The 18,820-nt window shown below is 44.7% G+C and overlaps 1 protein-coding gene across 2 annotated transcripts in view; it reads left to right on the top strand.

Annotated features, from left to right (window-relative positions):
• The window catches only part of ABHD12 (abhydrolase domain containing 12, lysophospholipase), a 76,870-nt gene that overhangs the window by 30,422 nt on the left and 27,628 nt on the right, over window positions 1-18,820 (top strand). Inside the window, exons 2-5 of one of the 2 annotated variants that reach the window (XM_090052509.1) lie at window positions 3,409-3,533; window positions 10,440-10,545; window positions 17,162-17,281; window positions 18,254-18,284. In XM_090052509.1, the coding sequence (XP_089908635.1) occupies window positions 3,409-3,533; window positions 10,440-10,545; window positions 17,162-17,281; window positions 18,254-18,284 (382 nt within the window). The remainder of the gene's footprint in view (window positions 1-3,408; window positions 3,534-10,439; window positions 10,546-17,161; window positions 17,282-18,253; window positions 18,285-18,820) is intronic. The other variant, XM_090052519.1, reaches the window with a different exon arrangement.

Genomic DNA, 18,820 nt, shown 5'->3' with positions numbered 1-18,820 from the left:
ATGGGTAATAGGTTATCATTGCAGACCAGTTAATATAACTTATGTAACTTATTTAAATATATACTAAACAAAAGAGAGGCCTAAAAATGTACCTCTCTCTCAGCCTCTCAACTTCAAGGGGACAGAAAATTGCTGAGCATCTGCTCTTATGCACCACTGTGTGGTGGGGTTGGCTCATAGGGTCTGCTTAGTGATTCTGGTCCCCTACCATGCTAGTTTCTCCTCCTCTTCTCATTTTTCCCACATATTCCCTAACTCTCTTCCTCTTCCCTACTGTATCATTTTCTAGAGAATATTTATGGCTACTGGGGGGTAAGGGTTGAAATTGCAGAGTAACTGAATAACAGAGGGACTTAATGCTGAATCTTGTATATCCTAGTGAGTGCCATAACGCCAGGCTGTTGGCTATTCTGAGGGGGAAAGACACTTGGTTTCTGAGGATCTTTGGTTTCCATCCAGTGAGAAATGCAAACCTTTTAAAAATCTACAAAAGTCACAGGGTAGGAAGGTCATTTCCAGCTCGGTTTTAGTTGCAACAACTGGAGGTACATTTAAAATTTCCCTGGAAACTTTTTGAGTGATCAAGCTGGAAAAGAGATCCTCCAGCTCAGGATCTGATTCTTTCCAGTCAGTGTGTTTAGTGCTGTTCTTTGTTAGCCCTGCTGGGAGTACATTTTGTAGATCAGCACTGAAAATGGCTAATATGAGATTAATAGCATCTTGCATCTCCAAAGAATTGTTCTTGGCTTGCCCATGCAGAAAGGTCCAAAACAGTGGATTAGTTCAGGGTATAGAGCACAGTTTGCTGCTGTATCTGTTTTTAAGACTAGCTGTAGGTAGAGAGCAAGTTTGTGGTTATTACTGGGGACATAGCTGGTAGTTCTAGTGCCCCAGGCTGTTGATTGACTAATTATTAACGAATACGGAAGTGTGTGCTTGTGTGCGCGCTAGATAACATTTGGTAATGAAATGTTTTTTGGAGAGAAATTGCTTAACTTTTCCTTGAATGAAGATCTTTGATTGTTTGTCTTAGTTTTTTTCCTCTGAAAAATACTCTGGAGAAAATTGTTTGCAAGAACCAGTAGAGTTTTACAGGGAAGTTATTTACTTCAGAGCTGTTCAGAACTTGGCTCAGACCTATCAGAATGGTAGCATCTCAGAGAAAACTGTGTTATCTCCTTTTATTTATAGAGGTTTCCTTCCTGTAGCAAAGCACAAGAATCCTCTTGGTTGGCAGAATATCATTTTTGTCCCTTGTAACAGCTTGTTATTTTCTCTTCTATTTCTTCAAGCGTGATTCAAGTTGTAGAATAGTAATGCTTTTCTTAGTGGATCTGTTTCTTGTATATCTTTGATGATAAAGATAAGGCTTTACTGCTTTCTTTACTTTCCTTCAACTGCAGAGACGACGCAGCTGTGAGAGGGTGAGGAGTTGTTCGGTCTTCTGATGAACAAATGGGAACTGGTTTAAGTACTGTGTGTGTGTAATATATTCTCATTGAAACTATTGAGGTCAGAAATTCCCTCAGAGGAGGCATATACAAGTTTTTAGGTCTTGAACTTTAAATGTGCTGTTATAGGAAAGGAAGGAGGCTGGAGGAAAAAAACTACCCAAAGCTCTTATTTGACTGTGTGCCAGGTAGAAGAAAACTGAAAATCAAGGGAGAAGAACTTACAGGACATGAGCTGTTTTACTAACCTAGGGCTATACAGTCTAATTAACTTTTTTTAAAAGGATAGCCATGGTAGCTGCTATCTTACTTAAAATTACATAGTGGCTGCCACGAAGAGCATACTGTGGCCTATACAGTATCAAGTGCAGCACTGGAGCTTACCAACTAATTGACTATGCCTTAATTGAATAGTCCGGCTGCATCTGCTGTCTGTCCTTCCCTGACCCTATCCTCTGTGTTCTATCATTGAGACTGTAAGCACTTTGGGGTAAGGGACAGCTATACTGCAAGGTGCTTTAGCACTTGTGCAGACTGCTTAAAAAAACAAGGCTGAATCACTCAGTCGATACAAGTTAAATGATGGCACTGCAGATTTGATAGATAAGAAAATCTTCAAAATGTTCCATTGTATATAGTAGGAATCTGTGTAATCTTATTTTAGGGCCAGAATTTGACCTAAACTCCACTGACTTCAATGCATTTATTACCTCAGAGAAGTCACTCCGGATTTCTAACAGCATAACTGTTAGAATCTATTTCTTAATGATTTCACTGGGACATGCAGTCAGACATGTTTCAAAAATAAAAAGATCAGGTGTTCAAGGATGTGCATCCTGTCACAAGCACAGCACTCTGTAAAGTCAGCAGAAAATGATAAAGAATGTATTTTAAAGATGTAAGCATCTTCTCTTCTCTTTGGGCAGCATCTGACTTTCCTGTCTTCTTGTATCATCATGGTTACTCTGTGGCTGCATTTATACATCTGAGGATATTTCTAAAAATACATTAAAACTTTAAAAGACATTGAAGCTTTAAAAATGGCCTGAATAAAATTGGGCTGTGGACATGCATAAGAGTTGAATTGTCCCCAAAAGTTATTGATTGGGCACCACTTCACAACTGTGTGAAGTGCTGTGGTTCTGACACTGGGGGTGGGAGGGGAACCCAGCCCAGTATGGCTTTTGGTGGGTGAGTGGAAGGGTGGGAGAGTGCTTGCAACCACATTTTGAGGCCCTAGGAAGTAGGTGACCTCTGACTGAGGGGTGTTGTCACTTTTCTGCTTTCCTTTCTCTCTAAAACATGAGTTAAATACAGTGAGTAGTCATTTACATGAGTAAATACACATGTAAATGACTGAAGTTTGCAGTTTGTGTGACCCACACTTTTGTGTTCTCAGGGCCTGGGGGAACATGTTGAGCTGTGGTTGAATAGGGAGTGAGTGTGCAGCTGATTGTTAGACAGCTTTTCTAAAACAAGCAGTGCAAGGGTGCTCATACATAAAAAGTGCAAATGAAAGCGGGGGAAAAAAAGGGGAAAGTAGAGTTATGGCTGCATACCAGAGTGGCCAATTTCAGTGGTGTGGTTTGGGGGTGAGAAGAAGCAATTCTGTGTGGGATGCCTGAAGGACCAGCTAGACCTGTGTCTCGGGACATTTGGGTGGCCACACAAGATTGAACTGGTTTAAAATAGTACTGGATTTCTATATATGCTTTTGAACTATTGCAGGGAGATTTAAACCAATTTCACAGGTTTATATGTCCGATTTGCTTTGGGTTTAAACAGTATTTAAATTATTCTAAGTGTCGTGTCCATACCCTTACGTATCTAATTCTGTGTACCTGAATAAGTGGCCCGATTTTTCAGAAGTACTGAGCACAGACATCGGAGTGAAACTTGCTTTATAAAGCTCATGCTCTGTTGAAATCTCTTATAGTTTATTTTTTTTCTCTTACAGGCGTTATGGATTATGGTTCCGATTACGGAAGTTAATAATCTGGTTGGTGGGAGTGTACATAGCCATTCCATTCCTAGTAAAACTTTGTCCTGTTATTCAGGCAAAGCTGGTCTTCTTAAATTTTGGTAAGTGATCATGTGTTTGTGTGTTAGAGAAGCTTGTGCAACAGTTTCAAGAGTGTTGCTTTTATTTAAAAAAAAATCTTAGCAAAATGGCACTGTGCTTATCTTCCTACATAACATATGTTCATGTGCAAGAATCGCATCCCTTTGTACTCAACTGTATATTTGTCATGTGCCAAAAGAAGTTAGAAAAACTCCAAAATCAGGGTATATTTGTTTCTTTTTTATATAGGACAGCTGTGTTTGGCATTCATCAAAATTTTCTGATGAGAACCTCCAGAGAGAATTGTAAAATAGAAATACATCTCTGCTTTAAAAGACCTCTCGATTCATTTATCATCCGTGTCCACTTATGGTTTATGAAGGCTAGAAATTTTCATAGGCTTATACATTTTGTGAGTTGTTAGATCTGTAACCTCTAAGCTTATAGCCCTAGTAACAATTGAAAATGTTTTGGATTTAGATAGATAGAATGGTCAAATTCCAATTAGCTTCTTAATTTGAAATGATAGGAAAAGAGAATATTTTATTGAAAGGCTTATTGAAAATATATGTGGAATGCATGCGAGTTATTCAGGTCCCATGTCAGCTAAAACATTTGAAGTTGTGTATGATAAATGTATCATCTTCCAGACTTTGGTTCTTCACAGACGCACATTTTTAGGAGAGTATACTGGATGTAGCAGATGCAGCTTCTCAGGGGCTGACTCACTCCCTTTCTCCAAGTGTTTTGGGTACTCCTGCATAAGAAGACAGTGGCTAACTCCAGATGTTTCAAAGGAAGACATAGAATATCTCCCTGAAGGGGAAATTTCTTCCCTTTAAATCAGTGGTTCTCAATTTTTGTGGACTCAAGGCACCCCTCATTGGATTTGAGGCACCCTTCCAAATCTTTTGTGAATTGCGTGGCACCCAATTTCAAGAACTAATTGACAGATTACAGTGCTTGCTTCCTTGAAGAGGGCCTTGCAGTGGGATCATGGAAGCAGGGACAAGTCTTGGCCTACTCTTATCTGCTTAGTTTAGCTGCTCATCACCTAAAACCTCACTTATGTCCTTGCACCTCATGGCACCCTTCAGAAGATCTGGGGCCCTGGCATCCTGGTTCAGAATCACTGGTCTAGGTGCTCACATGATTCCCATTACTGCAATATGTAATAACTTCACTGACATTAATGTTTACATCCCTATAATACAGATTGGAACCTGAGGCACTGCCAGATTAAGTAATTTACCTACAGCATCTCTCAGGATTTGTCTACATGTGCTATTAATATACATGAATAAACTCCAGAGCATACTGCTCCAGAGTTTATTCATGTGCAGCACATTGAGCCCAGTCAGAGCAGCCCAGGTGGGCAGGAGACCCAGGAAGTTAGTCTGCCAGCCCAGAGCTGCTCTGACTGGGCTCTGTGCTGAGGAGGGACTGACTTGGGGACAGGGGGGCTTCAGTGTGGGGCTAGCCTGTGGGCATCCTCCATGCGTAAGCACCCTCATGCCCCAGCCAGCAACTCCATAGCACATGAAGCCCCTGGACTGGCTGCTCTGATGGGGCCCATGGGCAGCAGAGGGGCTGGATAAGACATGAGGATGTTTCAGCGTGGGGGTTGCCTACCAGCTAGCCCTGCACTGAATCATCTTGTGTTCTAGCCAGCCCTGTCTCTATCTATACATATGCTGCAGCGCATGAAACAATCTCTCTGTAGAATAGTACTCGTGTTTAGCTGGGATACCCTCTTGTGGTGTTTAGTAGTCTACTGCGACCTAATAGGGTTGCGTTGTGTAGATGGTACATTTTACTGCAGAACTAATTTAGTCATTTCCACAGTAAATGTCTCGTGTAGATGTGCCCTTGGAGTTTTAACATAGAGCTGGAGATTGTATGCTGATTTTTAGTGCACCTTGTTCAAATCCTGAAAATCCACTAGTGCATCTGCTTTTGTAATACCCCATCATCTTACCCTCCAGTCATATAAAAACGAGGAAGCAGGAGACCCATCCACCGTCTGTGTTAAGTTTTTCAGGGACTTGAGCAGGATGAAATAGAATTGCACTCAGATGCCTGAGTCCACTTAACTCATTTAATATGGAGAACAGAATCTGGCCCTAGTGTTAATAAAAAGCATGCTAAGTATGGTGTCAGATTTATCTGGTTAACATTAAAAGCTATGGAAGTCAGCAGCTCATGTTTGCAGAATGTGCATTTAATGGCGTTTGTTGGCCAAGTGAGGCAAGGGCTAATGCTCAAATCAGTAGCATTTCTCTGTTTCTTAGTAACACAATCCCTTTAGAAAGGAACATCTGATTAAATTCTGGAATTTCCAGAAATCAGGTCCACTGATGTTGGCAAAAAGTGCTGTCTGCAGATGGACTGGTGTGGCAAGCAGTTGAATCCCTGTTAACCACCCCTCTGGCTTCATACGCATACAAAGAGCAGCATCTTAAATTACTGTCTGTAGGGAAGACTCCGTCTCCAAAAGAAATAAGGAAGGTTTACAGGGAAGGTTTGAGTTTATAGGGAGCTTGGGAAAGAAGTGCTTATGGAGGGGAGGAGAAGAGCAGTGTCTGGGTTTTGGGTGAGTAGTGATGGAAAAGGCATAGATGTTGTGGGGGAAATGGAGGTGGAAAAAGGCAGGGAACAGATAAATGGGTAGGGAGCATAGCAGAGGCAGGGACTTGGTGGAGTAGGGAGTGTTGTGAGGAAAATTTAAATCTGGTCATGTCAAGTTGACTGAACTCCCAGAAGTCTTTTCAAGATGATTCAGTTAATGATTGTCAATGATTGGCCTAAAGTTAACCCAGTAAAATGCCAGGGAACATCAAGAACAATAGAACCATAAATAAAACCATAACATGGTGACCACTGGGACTAATTAGTGTTGGAATAGGAAAATATTCCAGATGTGTAAGGCTGAGTTGTTGTAAATTTTGGAACTATAAGCCAAATATCATATTACAAGCTTGTTTAGTACTGGTGATGTCACTAAATGGTTAAATAGCAACGAGCAAGTGAGATATTCATTTGTCGTTTGCGATTCGTACCATCTGCATGGATTTCCAAGGGAAAAAATCAAGCCCTTGGAATCGGAGCAGTGCAACCCAGGAAGCTCACTCAGTGTGGCCGACTGAGGGGAGTGACTCCTGACTAACAGCTGTAGACAGACTGTGACGCAGTGAGATTCATGCTAATGTGTTCAGTTTTTGTAACTGCCTGCTTATATACTGACAGACCCAGTAAAGTGAGCTAATTGTTTTGTATTTAGTAAATATTTTTGTAGTCAATAAAGCTTCTGACTGGTATCAGATGAGTACTGTGGGTTAATTTCATAGTTCTCCTTGCCCACAGAGAAGTAGGGCTCAAGTTTCAGCCCAACAAGGAGCAATGAGGACAAGGGGAGCAGTGACCCCAAAGCAGCAGCGACAAGTAGGGGGTACACCCCCTGTCAGGCCGCGCTTCCTGTTTAGCCGGCAGGCAGGGGAGCAGGCGGAAGCACCAGTGCCTCCCCTGCCAGCATCGGAAGTGGCCACGGGACTTCTGGAAGCGGCGCAGCTGCTTTTCGGTGAGTGATCAGCTGCTGGGGGACCCCCTCCCCCACCAGTCACTGACTGGTGTCACGTGCCCCCCCCCAACTTGAGAGGCACTAGTCACCCATGCCCCAAAGAGATGAACTGGTCAGGTAATTGAAGGCAAGCCTTGGGGTGGGGAGTGGAAATGGAAAGGATGTTTGAGGCTCAGGAGCTAGAGTTGTAAGGTAACAGAGTTCTGGAGTGGGGTGGACTGACACAGGGGAGTGGGCATAGCAGACACACCAGTAGGATTGGGGAATTTGGGGAATGACATGGAGTCCCTGCATAAGGAAGAAATGGCAAGGGGCTCCATCCATTGTTACCACTTTACAAATACTGAACAGTGCTTTCTTGAACCACATTTCCATTTTGTTTCCTGACCAATTGCTTGGGAACTTTGTATTTGAGAGAAGGTGGCAACATTTGGACACTTAGTGCAGAACAACCTTTCCTGCTATAAAAGAAACCTCAACTAAGCCCTTTATGGGAATTTGGATGTCTGCCATGATACGAGATCACTTGCCTTTCTGCTGGAGGGAATATGGGCAGCAGCACAATGTTTTATTTTGGATAGCTGTCACTTCAAATTGCCAAATATTTGAGAGGAATAAAGTCACACCTTCAAGGTCATGAAGGTAGGCTTGCCTCTAGATCCCACTGATTTTCCTAATGCACAACAGAATTCAGGTTACTGGAGGAGTTGTGCAGTCTTCTATTACCACGTGACAGCATGTTTGTTCCAGAAGTGCTTCAGCCCCCTCATAAATGAATAGCATTTTCAAGTTTTCAGGGACTTGTAGACCCAGAGAAGTTGTTACCATATTTTTCTTGTATATAACCTGCACCTTTTTCCCCAAAAAGCAGTTGGGGAAGATTGGGTTGTATACCATATGTGAAGAAAATAGCTCCCCATGGGTCCAGAAATTTGTTGTGGGGAGGGAGAGTGGGAAAGAGAGAGGAGCAGTGAGTGGCAGCATTAATGGTTACAGCTCTGGGAGATGCAGCAATTAATCCTGCCATCACTTCCTCCCTCCCCACTCTCCATTGTCAAAATTCTGGAAGCCTGCAGAGCCACCTTCCCCAAACGTGTGCCAGATCAGGCTGGCATGCAGGATTGGCTAATGGCCAGACCTAACACTCCAGGTCAAACCTGGTGCACAAGGTCTGACCTCATTTGCTGGCTTTGGAGCCACATGCTGGGTTGGACCCAGTGTTGCCAAGTCTGGAACCTCATGCTGGCTCCTAGACAATGTGGTGGGTTACACCCGGCGCACACCTCTGGAGCCAGCACCACCATTGTGGGATTGGACTGGGCTGTATGGTTCTGTCCCCTATGCTAGCACAGTAGTATTGGGCCCTACCTCATGGCTCTGGCCCCAGCACCAGCATGGTCAGATTGGGCCCTATCATGCAACTGTGGCCCTGTGGTGGCTGGATTGGGCCCCACCACAGGGGGTTGGGACTGGGGCCAGTGGACAACCCCCAACTCTGGCACATGTCTCCCAAACTCCAAGATGACAGCCCCAGCATGCAGCTCCATTGTGTGACCCCTTAGTCTTGGAGAGCCCAAAACTCAGGTATTTACCTGTACTCTTAGAGTAAGATCTTTTTTCCTTCTTGGGACCATCCCAAAATAGGGTGTGTATTATATTTAGGGGCATGTTCTTGTAAGAGACTACAGTGTGTTGTTCCAAAGGTGCAACTACTGAGTTGTGACATTTGACATATCTCTTTTGAAGCAGGAGGTGAGATTGCTTCATATCCTAAATTTTGTATTTACCATATTTTCTCACATTTAATTTGCCCCTGAGTATAACACACACCCTGTTTTTTTAAAAGGTATCATGAAGAATAAAATATCTCATCTTGGTTAAGTATCTAAATAACAGCAGCCATGGGGCTGAGCTTGCTGCCAGCCCTGTGCACAGGGTGGGGCCTACATATTCCTCCAGCACACTGGATCTAGGGCTGCACACCAGGTCCAGCCCTGCACAGAAGGCCTAATATGGCACATTGGGTCTGGGATGGTGCAACAGGTCCACTGCAGCATAGCAGGTCTGGGGCTGAATGCCAGGTATGACCTCACATAGTAAGTCTGGGGCTTTGCAGTGGGCATAGTGGATCTGGGGCCGTGAAGTGGGTGTGATCCAGCATGGCGTATCTGACCCCATGCGCCAGGTTGTGTCCAAGAGTTTGCGCAGTCTCAAACTCGGCACACCAGGTCTGACCTGGCACATGGGCTCTAGAGCCCGTGCAGGGGGTCAGACCTAGAACACTAGGTCTGGGGCTGTGTTCTGGGTTGGATTCCATGCACGGGCTCCAACAGCAGGCTAACCACATGCACTATCCTGATCCAGGGCACAGATGGGGAGGGAGGCCTCCTACTGATTCAGAAATTTGGCAGCATTGGGGAGTGGTGGCAGTATTAATTGCCTTGTTCCCCAGAACCAGGGCAATTAATGCTGCCACAGCATGCCCCCCCCCAATAAAATTATGGACCCTTGGGGATCCCTTTTCCTCACATAATGTACACCCCATTTTTCCACAGCTGGTTTTGGAGGGGAAGGTGTAGATTACATGTAAAAAGAAAGCTTTCATTTTGATTATTTATGAAAACATAAGGAGAAGGTAGATATTAGAAAACACTTATCTACACTCCTGCTTATGTCCCTAGCAAGCTAAAACAAAATCCTGCAAGTTCAGATAAATGTTGGTTTATCTTAAGTTACTGGTATGTGTTTGGTTCCATATAAAGCAGGAGTTTCTAAACTCTGACAGCTTGTGCACTACTAATTTAAAATGATACAACCTTAAGTACCACCTGCAAATTTTTGTCTTATAAAGTAATTATAATAAATCTGTTAACTCATACTACTGACAGGTTGTCTGCGTACCACTGGTGGTACCTGTACCACAGATTGGGAACCGCTGATATAAAGTATGTGAACATCTAACCCAATCCCTTGCCAGTTCAAGTTCATGGATTGATACCACATTGTAAGATTTCAAAACTAGACTGGATAGAGTATTAAATACAAATCAGGAAAAGCTCTTTCATGTTTTTCTTCAACTCGTTTCATTTAATCATACCTGTTAGTGCCCTCGTGAGCAGTCATTTTGTTTCGTTGATGCTAGCCCACTTCTAAAGGCTGTAACAAGTTGCACCATTGTCACCTACAGCAAAAGAGGTCTTTTTGGTGGGACAGAGCTGTGTACAGTCCTCCATATGTGTTGGTGTTGGTTTAGATAGTGGGTTGAAATGCACTGTCTGGCAGTATTGAGTTGCAATAAAAAGGAACTTAAGCTTAAGTATTTGATATTTTACTCTTTTATGTGTTTCAGTAAGGGTCCCATATTTCATTGACTTGAAAAGACCACAGGATCAAGGTTTAAATCATACCTGTAATTATTATCTGCAGCCAGAGGAGGATGTAACTATTGGAGTCTGGTAAGTAAGCTTAAGCCATCTTTCCAGTGAATAGTAACTATTGCTTGTTCTCATCTGTGGATTTGTGTCTTTGCTGAAGGACAGTTTCATGTTAAAGGTATGCAGTTTGTGGATCTCTACTGAGCTAAATTCAGCAGTGTATGAAACAGTCAGACAGATCATGACTGGAGAAGATTCACAATTTGGAACTGAAGTTACTGCTCTGGGTTGCTGGAAAGGTTGTGCCCCTCCAGTAAAGCAAACTTGGTGCATTGGAAGTTACTTGTTAACCAACTTCTGTTCATAATTTTTTTTCACAGACTACAAATGGAGAAGATGGAAGCACGGGCTCATCTACACGTATCCCTGACTGCATTTGGTACTGCGCAATACTCACCGATGCATCGCAGTCCCAGTGGTGCATGGTTATTTTTAGATGCTACGTCTCTGTAGTGATGAGCTATAGTGACATAGCTTTTTGCTATGATGACATAGCGTCGTGTAGATGCGCCCACTGACTCAGTGTTCAGAGTAGGAGGAGGAATGTGCTCTAGAGCAGTGGTTCCAAAACTCTGACTTTCTCACACCACCGATTTTAAAATGATATAACCTTAAGTACTACCAGCAAATCTTTGTCATATAAAGTAATTATAATAAATCTGTTAACATGTAGCACTGATGGCACCTCTACCACAGATTGGGAACTGCTGTTCTAGAGGCATATGTAAAACTGGAGAGAGGCAAGGAAACCCATTGTTTGTGCTCTCTAATGAAAACAAATGATGGTCATAGATACAGTTGCCAGCTCTGGCTCTTGGAGGAAAATGTGATGTCCCAAGCATGGCAACTTCTTGTATACTCATTGGGGTGGTGCAGGAAATTTTTGTTTTGGCAGATCCATAATCAGTAGTACCAGCCTAGTGAGCTTATTTTGAACCTCTGTCCAGTGACTGCTTTTTATTGTGTCAACACCACTGCTTCTTTCTAGTTTTGTATAACTGTGAAAAAGTTCCTGTTATCTTGAAAATGATCATTTCAGGGTTATGATGTGTATAATTGAAGGACCCAGTTAAAGTCTAGTATACTATTGGCTGATCAAGGAAAAGAAGCCAGTTCTAAACCCACCAGAAGTAACTATATTTATGAGTCACCAGTCACAGTTTGCATTTGTGCTGCATTTGGGTATGTATCATAACAATCTGGTGTGTTTTTAGTCTTGAATTGATTGGATGGAGTATCTTCTGTTGAATGGCACAATGAGGAAGGGAGTGGGGCTGGGGCAGGTGCTGCACAGCTGGACTAGAGCAGGGAACAGAGTTGCAAGTGGCTCACTTGAGGGGCAGCTCCTGCCACTGCGTGCACCCCGGGAGGGCATGGTGGGCATGTGCCCCAGATTAGTGTGCGGGGCATGGGCAGGCTGCAACTGCAGGCTGGGGCAAGATGATGCTGGGCTCTTCCTGGCACTGGGCTGGGCAGGCTGCGCTCAGGGCGGGTGGTGGCAGCACTGGGAGGGAGGCTATGGCGAATTTTGGGGTGGTTACAGCTGCCACCACTGCCACCCACCCTGAGCACTGCTCAGCCCAGCCCCCCGCCAGAAAGAGTCCAGCACCATTGCAGCCTCAGCCTGCCTTTGCCCCACATACACATCTGGGGGCACCCCCCACCATGTCCTCCTAGGGTGCATGCAGTGGTAGGAGCTGCTCCTCCCCACCCTCCCTGGGTGAGCCTCTCATGGCTCTGTCCCCTGCTCCATCCCAGCTGTGCAGCATCTGCCCCAGCCCCACTCCCTCCCTCACTGTGGGGGCCTTGATCTGCCCTCTCGCCACGCCCCTTCCCCCACAACAGATTTACCAGCTGTATGCCGCTTTCCATGCTGTCTGGCTGCATATCGGAATCAGATCAGTATCAGCTGATATGGCTCGTTAAAAACTGGCCATCACTATCTGCCTAGAAAATCTCTATCGGTGCACCCCTAATTTTTAACCATTGAGCTTTTAGAATACTTTAAAGCCATTACTTCAGGATGAGCCTTTTCTGTTTTCTTTCTTTGTACCTGTGTGCTGTCTTTTTGTGAGATTTTCCAGTCTGTGCTGTTAGTTTGTATTTATGCTTGCATTTTGCTTTCACACATCCATAACCTTTGTAAATTCTCGTCATACTAGTGTGTCTTTCTTGGCTTGGTACAGCTCTGGTACAGTGTGTTGGGTTGATTTGCTGGACCTAGGTTAGGCAGAAATATTACTGAATTTGTGGCTACTAAAGCTGTTGTTTCCTGTCAAATGAATGGTGTCTAACTGACTGTCCCAAGTAGTCTTAAGTAAATATTTTCTTGTGTCTTGCCCTCTGAGTTCCATACCTTGATGGTAATTCTGGGTTTTCTTATTTTACACGGAACCATTGTTTTTGTTCAGCTATCTTGGGTATGAGCTAGTCCACATGCCAGCTGGCCTTGCTTCTGGGCTTGTCTCTAGCACGTGCACAAATGGAGATACTCCCTTAGAGGCTGTCCTCCATAGATAATTGCTTATCTGAGTCTTTCTCTTGTTACTGACCTGGTGTTTCTCTCAGCTTTTGTGAATTTTGTTAAAAGTAATTTGATGACCTTTCAGCAATATTTTCTATGCTATGGGATACAGGCTGTGGACTGAAAGGTTATAGACCTTTCTTCCTCTGTGTTGGCTTCCTCCTATCTTAAATGTTAATTGTTCTGTATCCATGCGCTGCATCACAAGCATATCATAGCTTGCTCTGTGTTTTTGTGGAAATCATATAGTATGATCTTTCCTACTTGAAAAGCACACTTATTCTCAACCTTTTTCTAATTACAAGACATTGATGTCTGAAAACATAAAACACACTGTGTTCTTCCATCACATATCTTTTTCCCCCCCAAATTCCCATGAACTTACTCATGCCATTTGCTCATGGAGCTTTCTTTCCACTACTTTGAAATTATAGTTGACCAGGCATTTGCTTTAAGCACTAGTGAACTTTGCGGTGAGCCACATTAGTGGTTTGTAAGCTTCTCCTTTGACAGTAATTAAATTGTATGTAGAATGCTGACAATCTTGAAGATTAAAGTAGGGTTAGTAAACTGGTCAATTGACTCGTTAAATATTGTCAATTGACTAGTCAATTGGCTGCATATTTTTTGACTGGTCGAAGATTATAGGCATTTAATTTTTAAAAACTACATTATTTTATAGTTTTCTTGACAGAAATATGTTTTTAAAATTTTTTGACAGTTTTCTTAATGGAAAATGAGTGCCTTTTCTGTGTATTATTTGGACCTGTTGGCAATTTTTTATGCTTTTTAACCAATATTTAACCAGTCAATTGACCCAACTTTATTTGATTGGTCAAATACCCAACCTTAGATTAAAGTGAACAATGCACGTGCCTTGCACATAGCAGAACAATGTACAGCAGGGGCGGGCAAAATACAGGCTGGGGGCTGGATCCGGCCTGCCAGGCCATTCTATCCAGCATGTGGGGCGCCTAAAAATTTAAAAATATATCTGCCCCTGGCTGCTTGTCAAAGATGACAGGAGCCAGCAGCAACAGGATCCAGGAGAAGGCAGCAGCAGGACCCAGCGGTGGCAGCAGCAAGGCCTGCCAGCCCCACCCCCAATGCCAGATGGAAGCTTCCCTTCTAGTGGAGGGTCCTGTCCCCACTTCCCCCACCCCCCCAACCTGAGAAGGGAACTTGGGTAAGAATAGGCAGGGAGGAGGATTGCCAGTGCAGCAGGAGCCATCCTGGGCCAGCTGCCAACCATATGGTCCTGGCCCTGCAGCTAGGGTAGTGGTTGGTGGTGGTGGGCAGGGAAGGAAGGGAAGTGGCAGGGGAAGGTCAGCGGGGGCAGCCTCAGGCTCCAGGGTGGGGAGAAGTGGCAGCAGGTGGGAGTGGGGCCCTGAAGGTCAGGGCCAGTGGCAGCAGCCGCCTGATGAGAACCGTGGGGCTGGGCCAGCTCATGCTGCATTCTGTGTCCTGGTGTTGCAGCTGGGAACCGCATGCTGCTGGGAGGTGCCCAGCCAGGTCAGCTCCGTACCATGCCACGTCATGGAGTTCCCAACTGCAACACCAGGACGCAGAACATGGCAGGAGCCGAGCCAGTCTGGCCCTGCAGTTCCAAGCAGGCTCTTGCTGCTGCCTTTGTCGTAGGGCACGCGCTGAGTGAAGCCCCTGCTGGAGCCACTGCCTTCCTGCCCCTGCTGCACAGGTCTATGGGCTGGGAGTGGGGGTAGCCTGCCCCCCACTTCCCCACCGGATATAGTGGGGCTTTCCCATGCGAGGGTGCAAGCTGCAGGTGCGTGCAGAGTCCCCATGACAGAGACAACCTGGCAAGCTGCACCTCTTGCCCTGCATGCAGCACTGGCTGGAGCCCCCCTGAGCCCCCCCAGTCTGCACCAGGCATAAACTCCCTGAGCCCCCCCAGTCTGCTGCTGTTGCCAGCAGTTGGGGCTGCCATGGGGGCAGTGTGTGTGGGGTCCCTGTATACCACAGACCTCACATACCCTGTGGCCCCCACACCTCCATACACCCCACAATATCTCTCCCACTCCTCACACACAATATAAAAAAGATTATTGTTGAGTTAATATGAAGTCCTTTCTATATATAGCACACAGACACAAATCATGACAAATATTTTTTGTAATAAAATTAAAATATGTTCTAGCAGGTGTTTGACTTGCAGCATATGATTTGTGTTTTTTTTTCTGATTCTAAGATGGAAACTCCCTGTCCTAAAAAGAGTATTTCTGGGGGGCCCTCAGCTGGTGTAGCAGTTAGGGCTATGGAGGGAACAGTTGCCAAGCAGGTGTCTGGGGCTTGCAACTGAACCCCTTCTAGGCAGCATGCAGCCTGTGAGCTCCCAGTTGGACAGCTCTGATCAAGAGAAAATAACACTTGCACAAATCCTCAATTAGGAGGTGTGAGCATCAGCTTCCTCCATCCATTTGGTAGGCGTAGATTCCTGCACGGTGAGGGATTCCCATCTGACTTTTCTGGGTCATGCGTTTTAGGAGGCATTTAGGCTTGCAGGGAAATACCACAATCAGACAGTAGCTCTCTCTCCAAAGTTACTCCAGGTTGAGCCTCTGTATTTCAGCTGCTCTGAAATAGTTCTGGGGTATACTCACAACATAAGAGTTCCGTGTAGTCCCACTAGGGCAGGGGTAGGCAAAATATGGCCCATGGGCTGGGTCCAGTGTGCCAGATGATTGCATCTGGCCTGTGGCTGCCCCCATGGCACTCTGCATGGAGCCGAGCCCTGTCTGCTCCCGCCTGGGGCAGCCTGTGCCACACTCCTGCCCACGATTGTAAACAGCCCCAGCCCCAGCCAGCGCATACAGCTTCCTGGTAGGGCTGTTCCTAGTGTGGCTGCAACCACTCATTTACTGCTAAGCTCCTTTCACCTCCAGTGGCTTTCAGCTGCCTTCAACCCACTTGAAAGCCAGAGCTGGAGCCCCACACACTGGGGCAGGAGCTACCCAGCTACAGCTTTCCCCCCATCTGGCTGAGCACGTGGTGCCCAGTGCAAGTCCCCATGGCTGCTACCACTGCTTGCCCGTGCTATCTGCTGCCCAGACAGATGCAGCAGGGGCAGGAGGAGGAGCCACTGGAGGTGGGGGGAGCTGAGCAGTACCCAGGCAGTTACAGCTGCGCAGGGAGCAGTCCCGCTATGAAGTTCTATGCACTGGCTGGGGCCATGGGTGGGTGTGGGAGGAAGTGCAGCACGAGCTGCCCTGGGTGGGAGCAGGCTGGGCTTAGCCCCATGCAGAATGCTGCAGAAGTAGCCACAGGCCAGATGCAAGGGAGTGGACTGTATCTGCACCACACTGCCTGGGTGAGCTCTGCTGCATGCATCTCCTGCTCCCCACTCCCCTCACTCCCAACTGACTCCCAGGATCTAATGTGTGGGCAGCTGCCCACATGTGTGCACACCCACTCCAGCCCCCCACAAACCCCACCCTCCATATATCCCACCTCCCCACACAATATACCAGAGTAAGACACTATTTTGAGCTATTATAAAATTATCTCTCATATATACTACCCCCAAAAACATGAATCAGGACATGTTTTTTGAAATTAAACATCAAACATATGGTTGATGTTTGATTTTTAGTATGTGATTTGCTTTTTACTTATAATTTGTTAAAATTATATCTTCTGAAAGATTTTATATGCATGGCCCTCTACAGTTCACCAAAACTCATTAAGTGGCCTGCCAGCCGAAATAATTGCCCACCCCTGCAATAGGACATTGCTTAGAAGATTGCAGGCTGTGGCTAGTCCCTAGTTTCTGGACTGTCCTGTAGTGATAAACATTTTATACTTTTGTTTAAAGTTAAATAGTTAGTCTCTGGGGGAGTATTGTAGTGCAGTAGTGAATATTTTATATTTGTGTCCCACTTGGTGCTAGGGCCTGTCACACAAACCTGTGAATTAAAGATTTAGGCCATGTGATAGTATGTTGAGGGATTGGTTGATGCCTGAAACTTGCTTTCTTGTTGCATTGTCACTGTCATTTCAGGTGCATTTCAGTCCTGAGCTAATGCTACATCCTGAATATAGAGAGAAAAATGTTGAGTAATATTGAGACGCTCCTAATTTTCTGTCCTTTTTTCCTAGGCACACAGTCCCTGCAGCATTGTGGAAGGATGCTCAAGGAAAGGACCAGCCATGGTATGAGGATGTTTTGGGTTCCAACTATCCTATAATCCTTTACTTGCATGGAAATGCAGGAACCAGGTGAGGAATAAAGGAAAAGGCATCAGTTACAAACAGGGATAGCAACTGTTAAGTTATATGCACTGTCTTATTTACAGTGGATTGGATAACTGGATAAAACAGTGCAAAACCAGTTTAGCATTGCTGCTGTTTTCACAAAACAAAGCTTGCTTTTGATTTAAACATTGTGGGCGATGGACGATTGTCTTGCTTTGGGATCATTTAGTCAGGAATGATCCTGCCTTGAGTAAGGTGCTGGACTAGGTGACCTTATGAGGTTGCTTCCAGCCCTACTTTTCTATGATCTTACAATTTGATTTGAGAGCATTTTTTTTTGTTGTTTTGTTTTTAGATGATCAAGTCCCTTGGTATTTTCAGTCACTACGCATTGTAATACTGCCATTACTGCTAGGGCTCATTGCAGCTTAGGTCTGTTTGTTCCTAAAAAGAAACAAAAAACCCCATCAGTTGGGGCCCCACAATGATCAGTGGCTAAGGCAAAGTGGCTTACTTTAGCCTTTTTTTCATACCAGTGCAGCATCTGAACCTGTTCTGTTTGTAGTACTCCACCAAAAGTTCTTGTCCGTATTAGTAAATCAAGCTGCTGATATAGCCTAAGGAAGACTTAGGCTGTTTTGAAAATTACTTCTGATGAATTTGGCTTGCTTCCCTTGTCTTTTGTATTTTTAGAGAGTTGTTAATACTGGCAAAAACTCCCATTTTCTAGATGTGCATGTGTGTATCTGGTTTGTGAGGAAAGGGAAGGAAGGCCAGGTATGGAATGAATATTTGTTCAATTAACAGTTGGCTGTCTGCTTGTGGCAAGCAGCCAAGGACTTAAGGTATTTTGTATTTCTAGAGTATTAACCTTAGTCTGTATTCTCTCAGAGACCTGGAGAAAAAAAATACAGGTCTGAAAATAGATGTTTGTGGGAGCTTAATTACTAATGTGGGTTTTTTCCCCCCCCTGTTCTCTTTAACTTCCTTTCACAGAGGAGGGGATCACCGTGTGGAACTCTACAAGGTAGGTAATTGTGACTTATTCCAAACAGTGTCATTAATGATGAAAAAACAAAAGTGTTTTATGGAACATTGCTGTTAGTCTAGCACCTATGACTTGATACCAGCAGAAGGCTGATTCCTGGCCTCTTACACTACCTGGAACTAGAGGGAACGTGGATAGCTGTTAGCAGTAAGCATGTCTTTTGGCCTCTCTTCGTCTCTTTTTTTACAAATAGAGACTTGGCAGGGAGTTGTGGGGGAGTCCTGTTACTCTGTTCTATTGGGAGTCTGGTCTGTTGACTGATTCAGGCCTGTGCTTTGCATCTCACAGGATTGCCCCATTCACTGAAGTAGTTGAGACGATAAGGATGGTATTCCTTGGAACTGTCTATAATACCCAAGCACAAGCAGTTGTATTATATACAGACATAGGCTCTCACACTAAAACTTCTAGGTACAGTTCTTGGAGAATTTATAAAACCAGATTTTCTATGCAAAACACCATACCAAATCTGTCAAATTTTGTGAAAGCCAGTGATATCTGCCTCACCTTGCAGA

This window comes from Crocodylus siamensis, chromosome 1 (genome assembly GCF_052110815.1).
Source record: "Crocodylus siamensis isolate JL-2025a chromosome 1, ASM5211081v1, whole genome shotgun sequence".
Taxonomy (NCBI): domain Eukaryota; kingdom Metazoa; phylum Chordata; order Crocodylia; family Crocodylidae; genus Crocodylus; species Crocodylus siamensis.
This window is presented reverse-complemented; position numbering and strand designations above follow the sequence as displayed.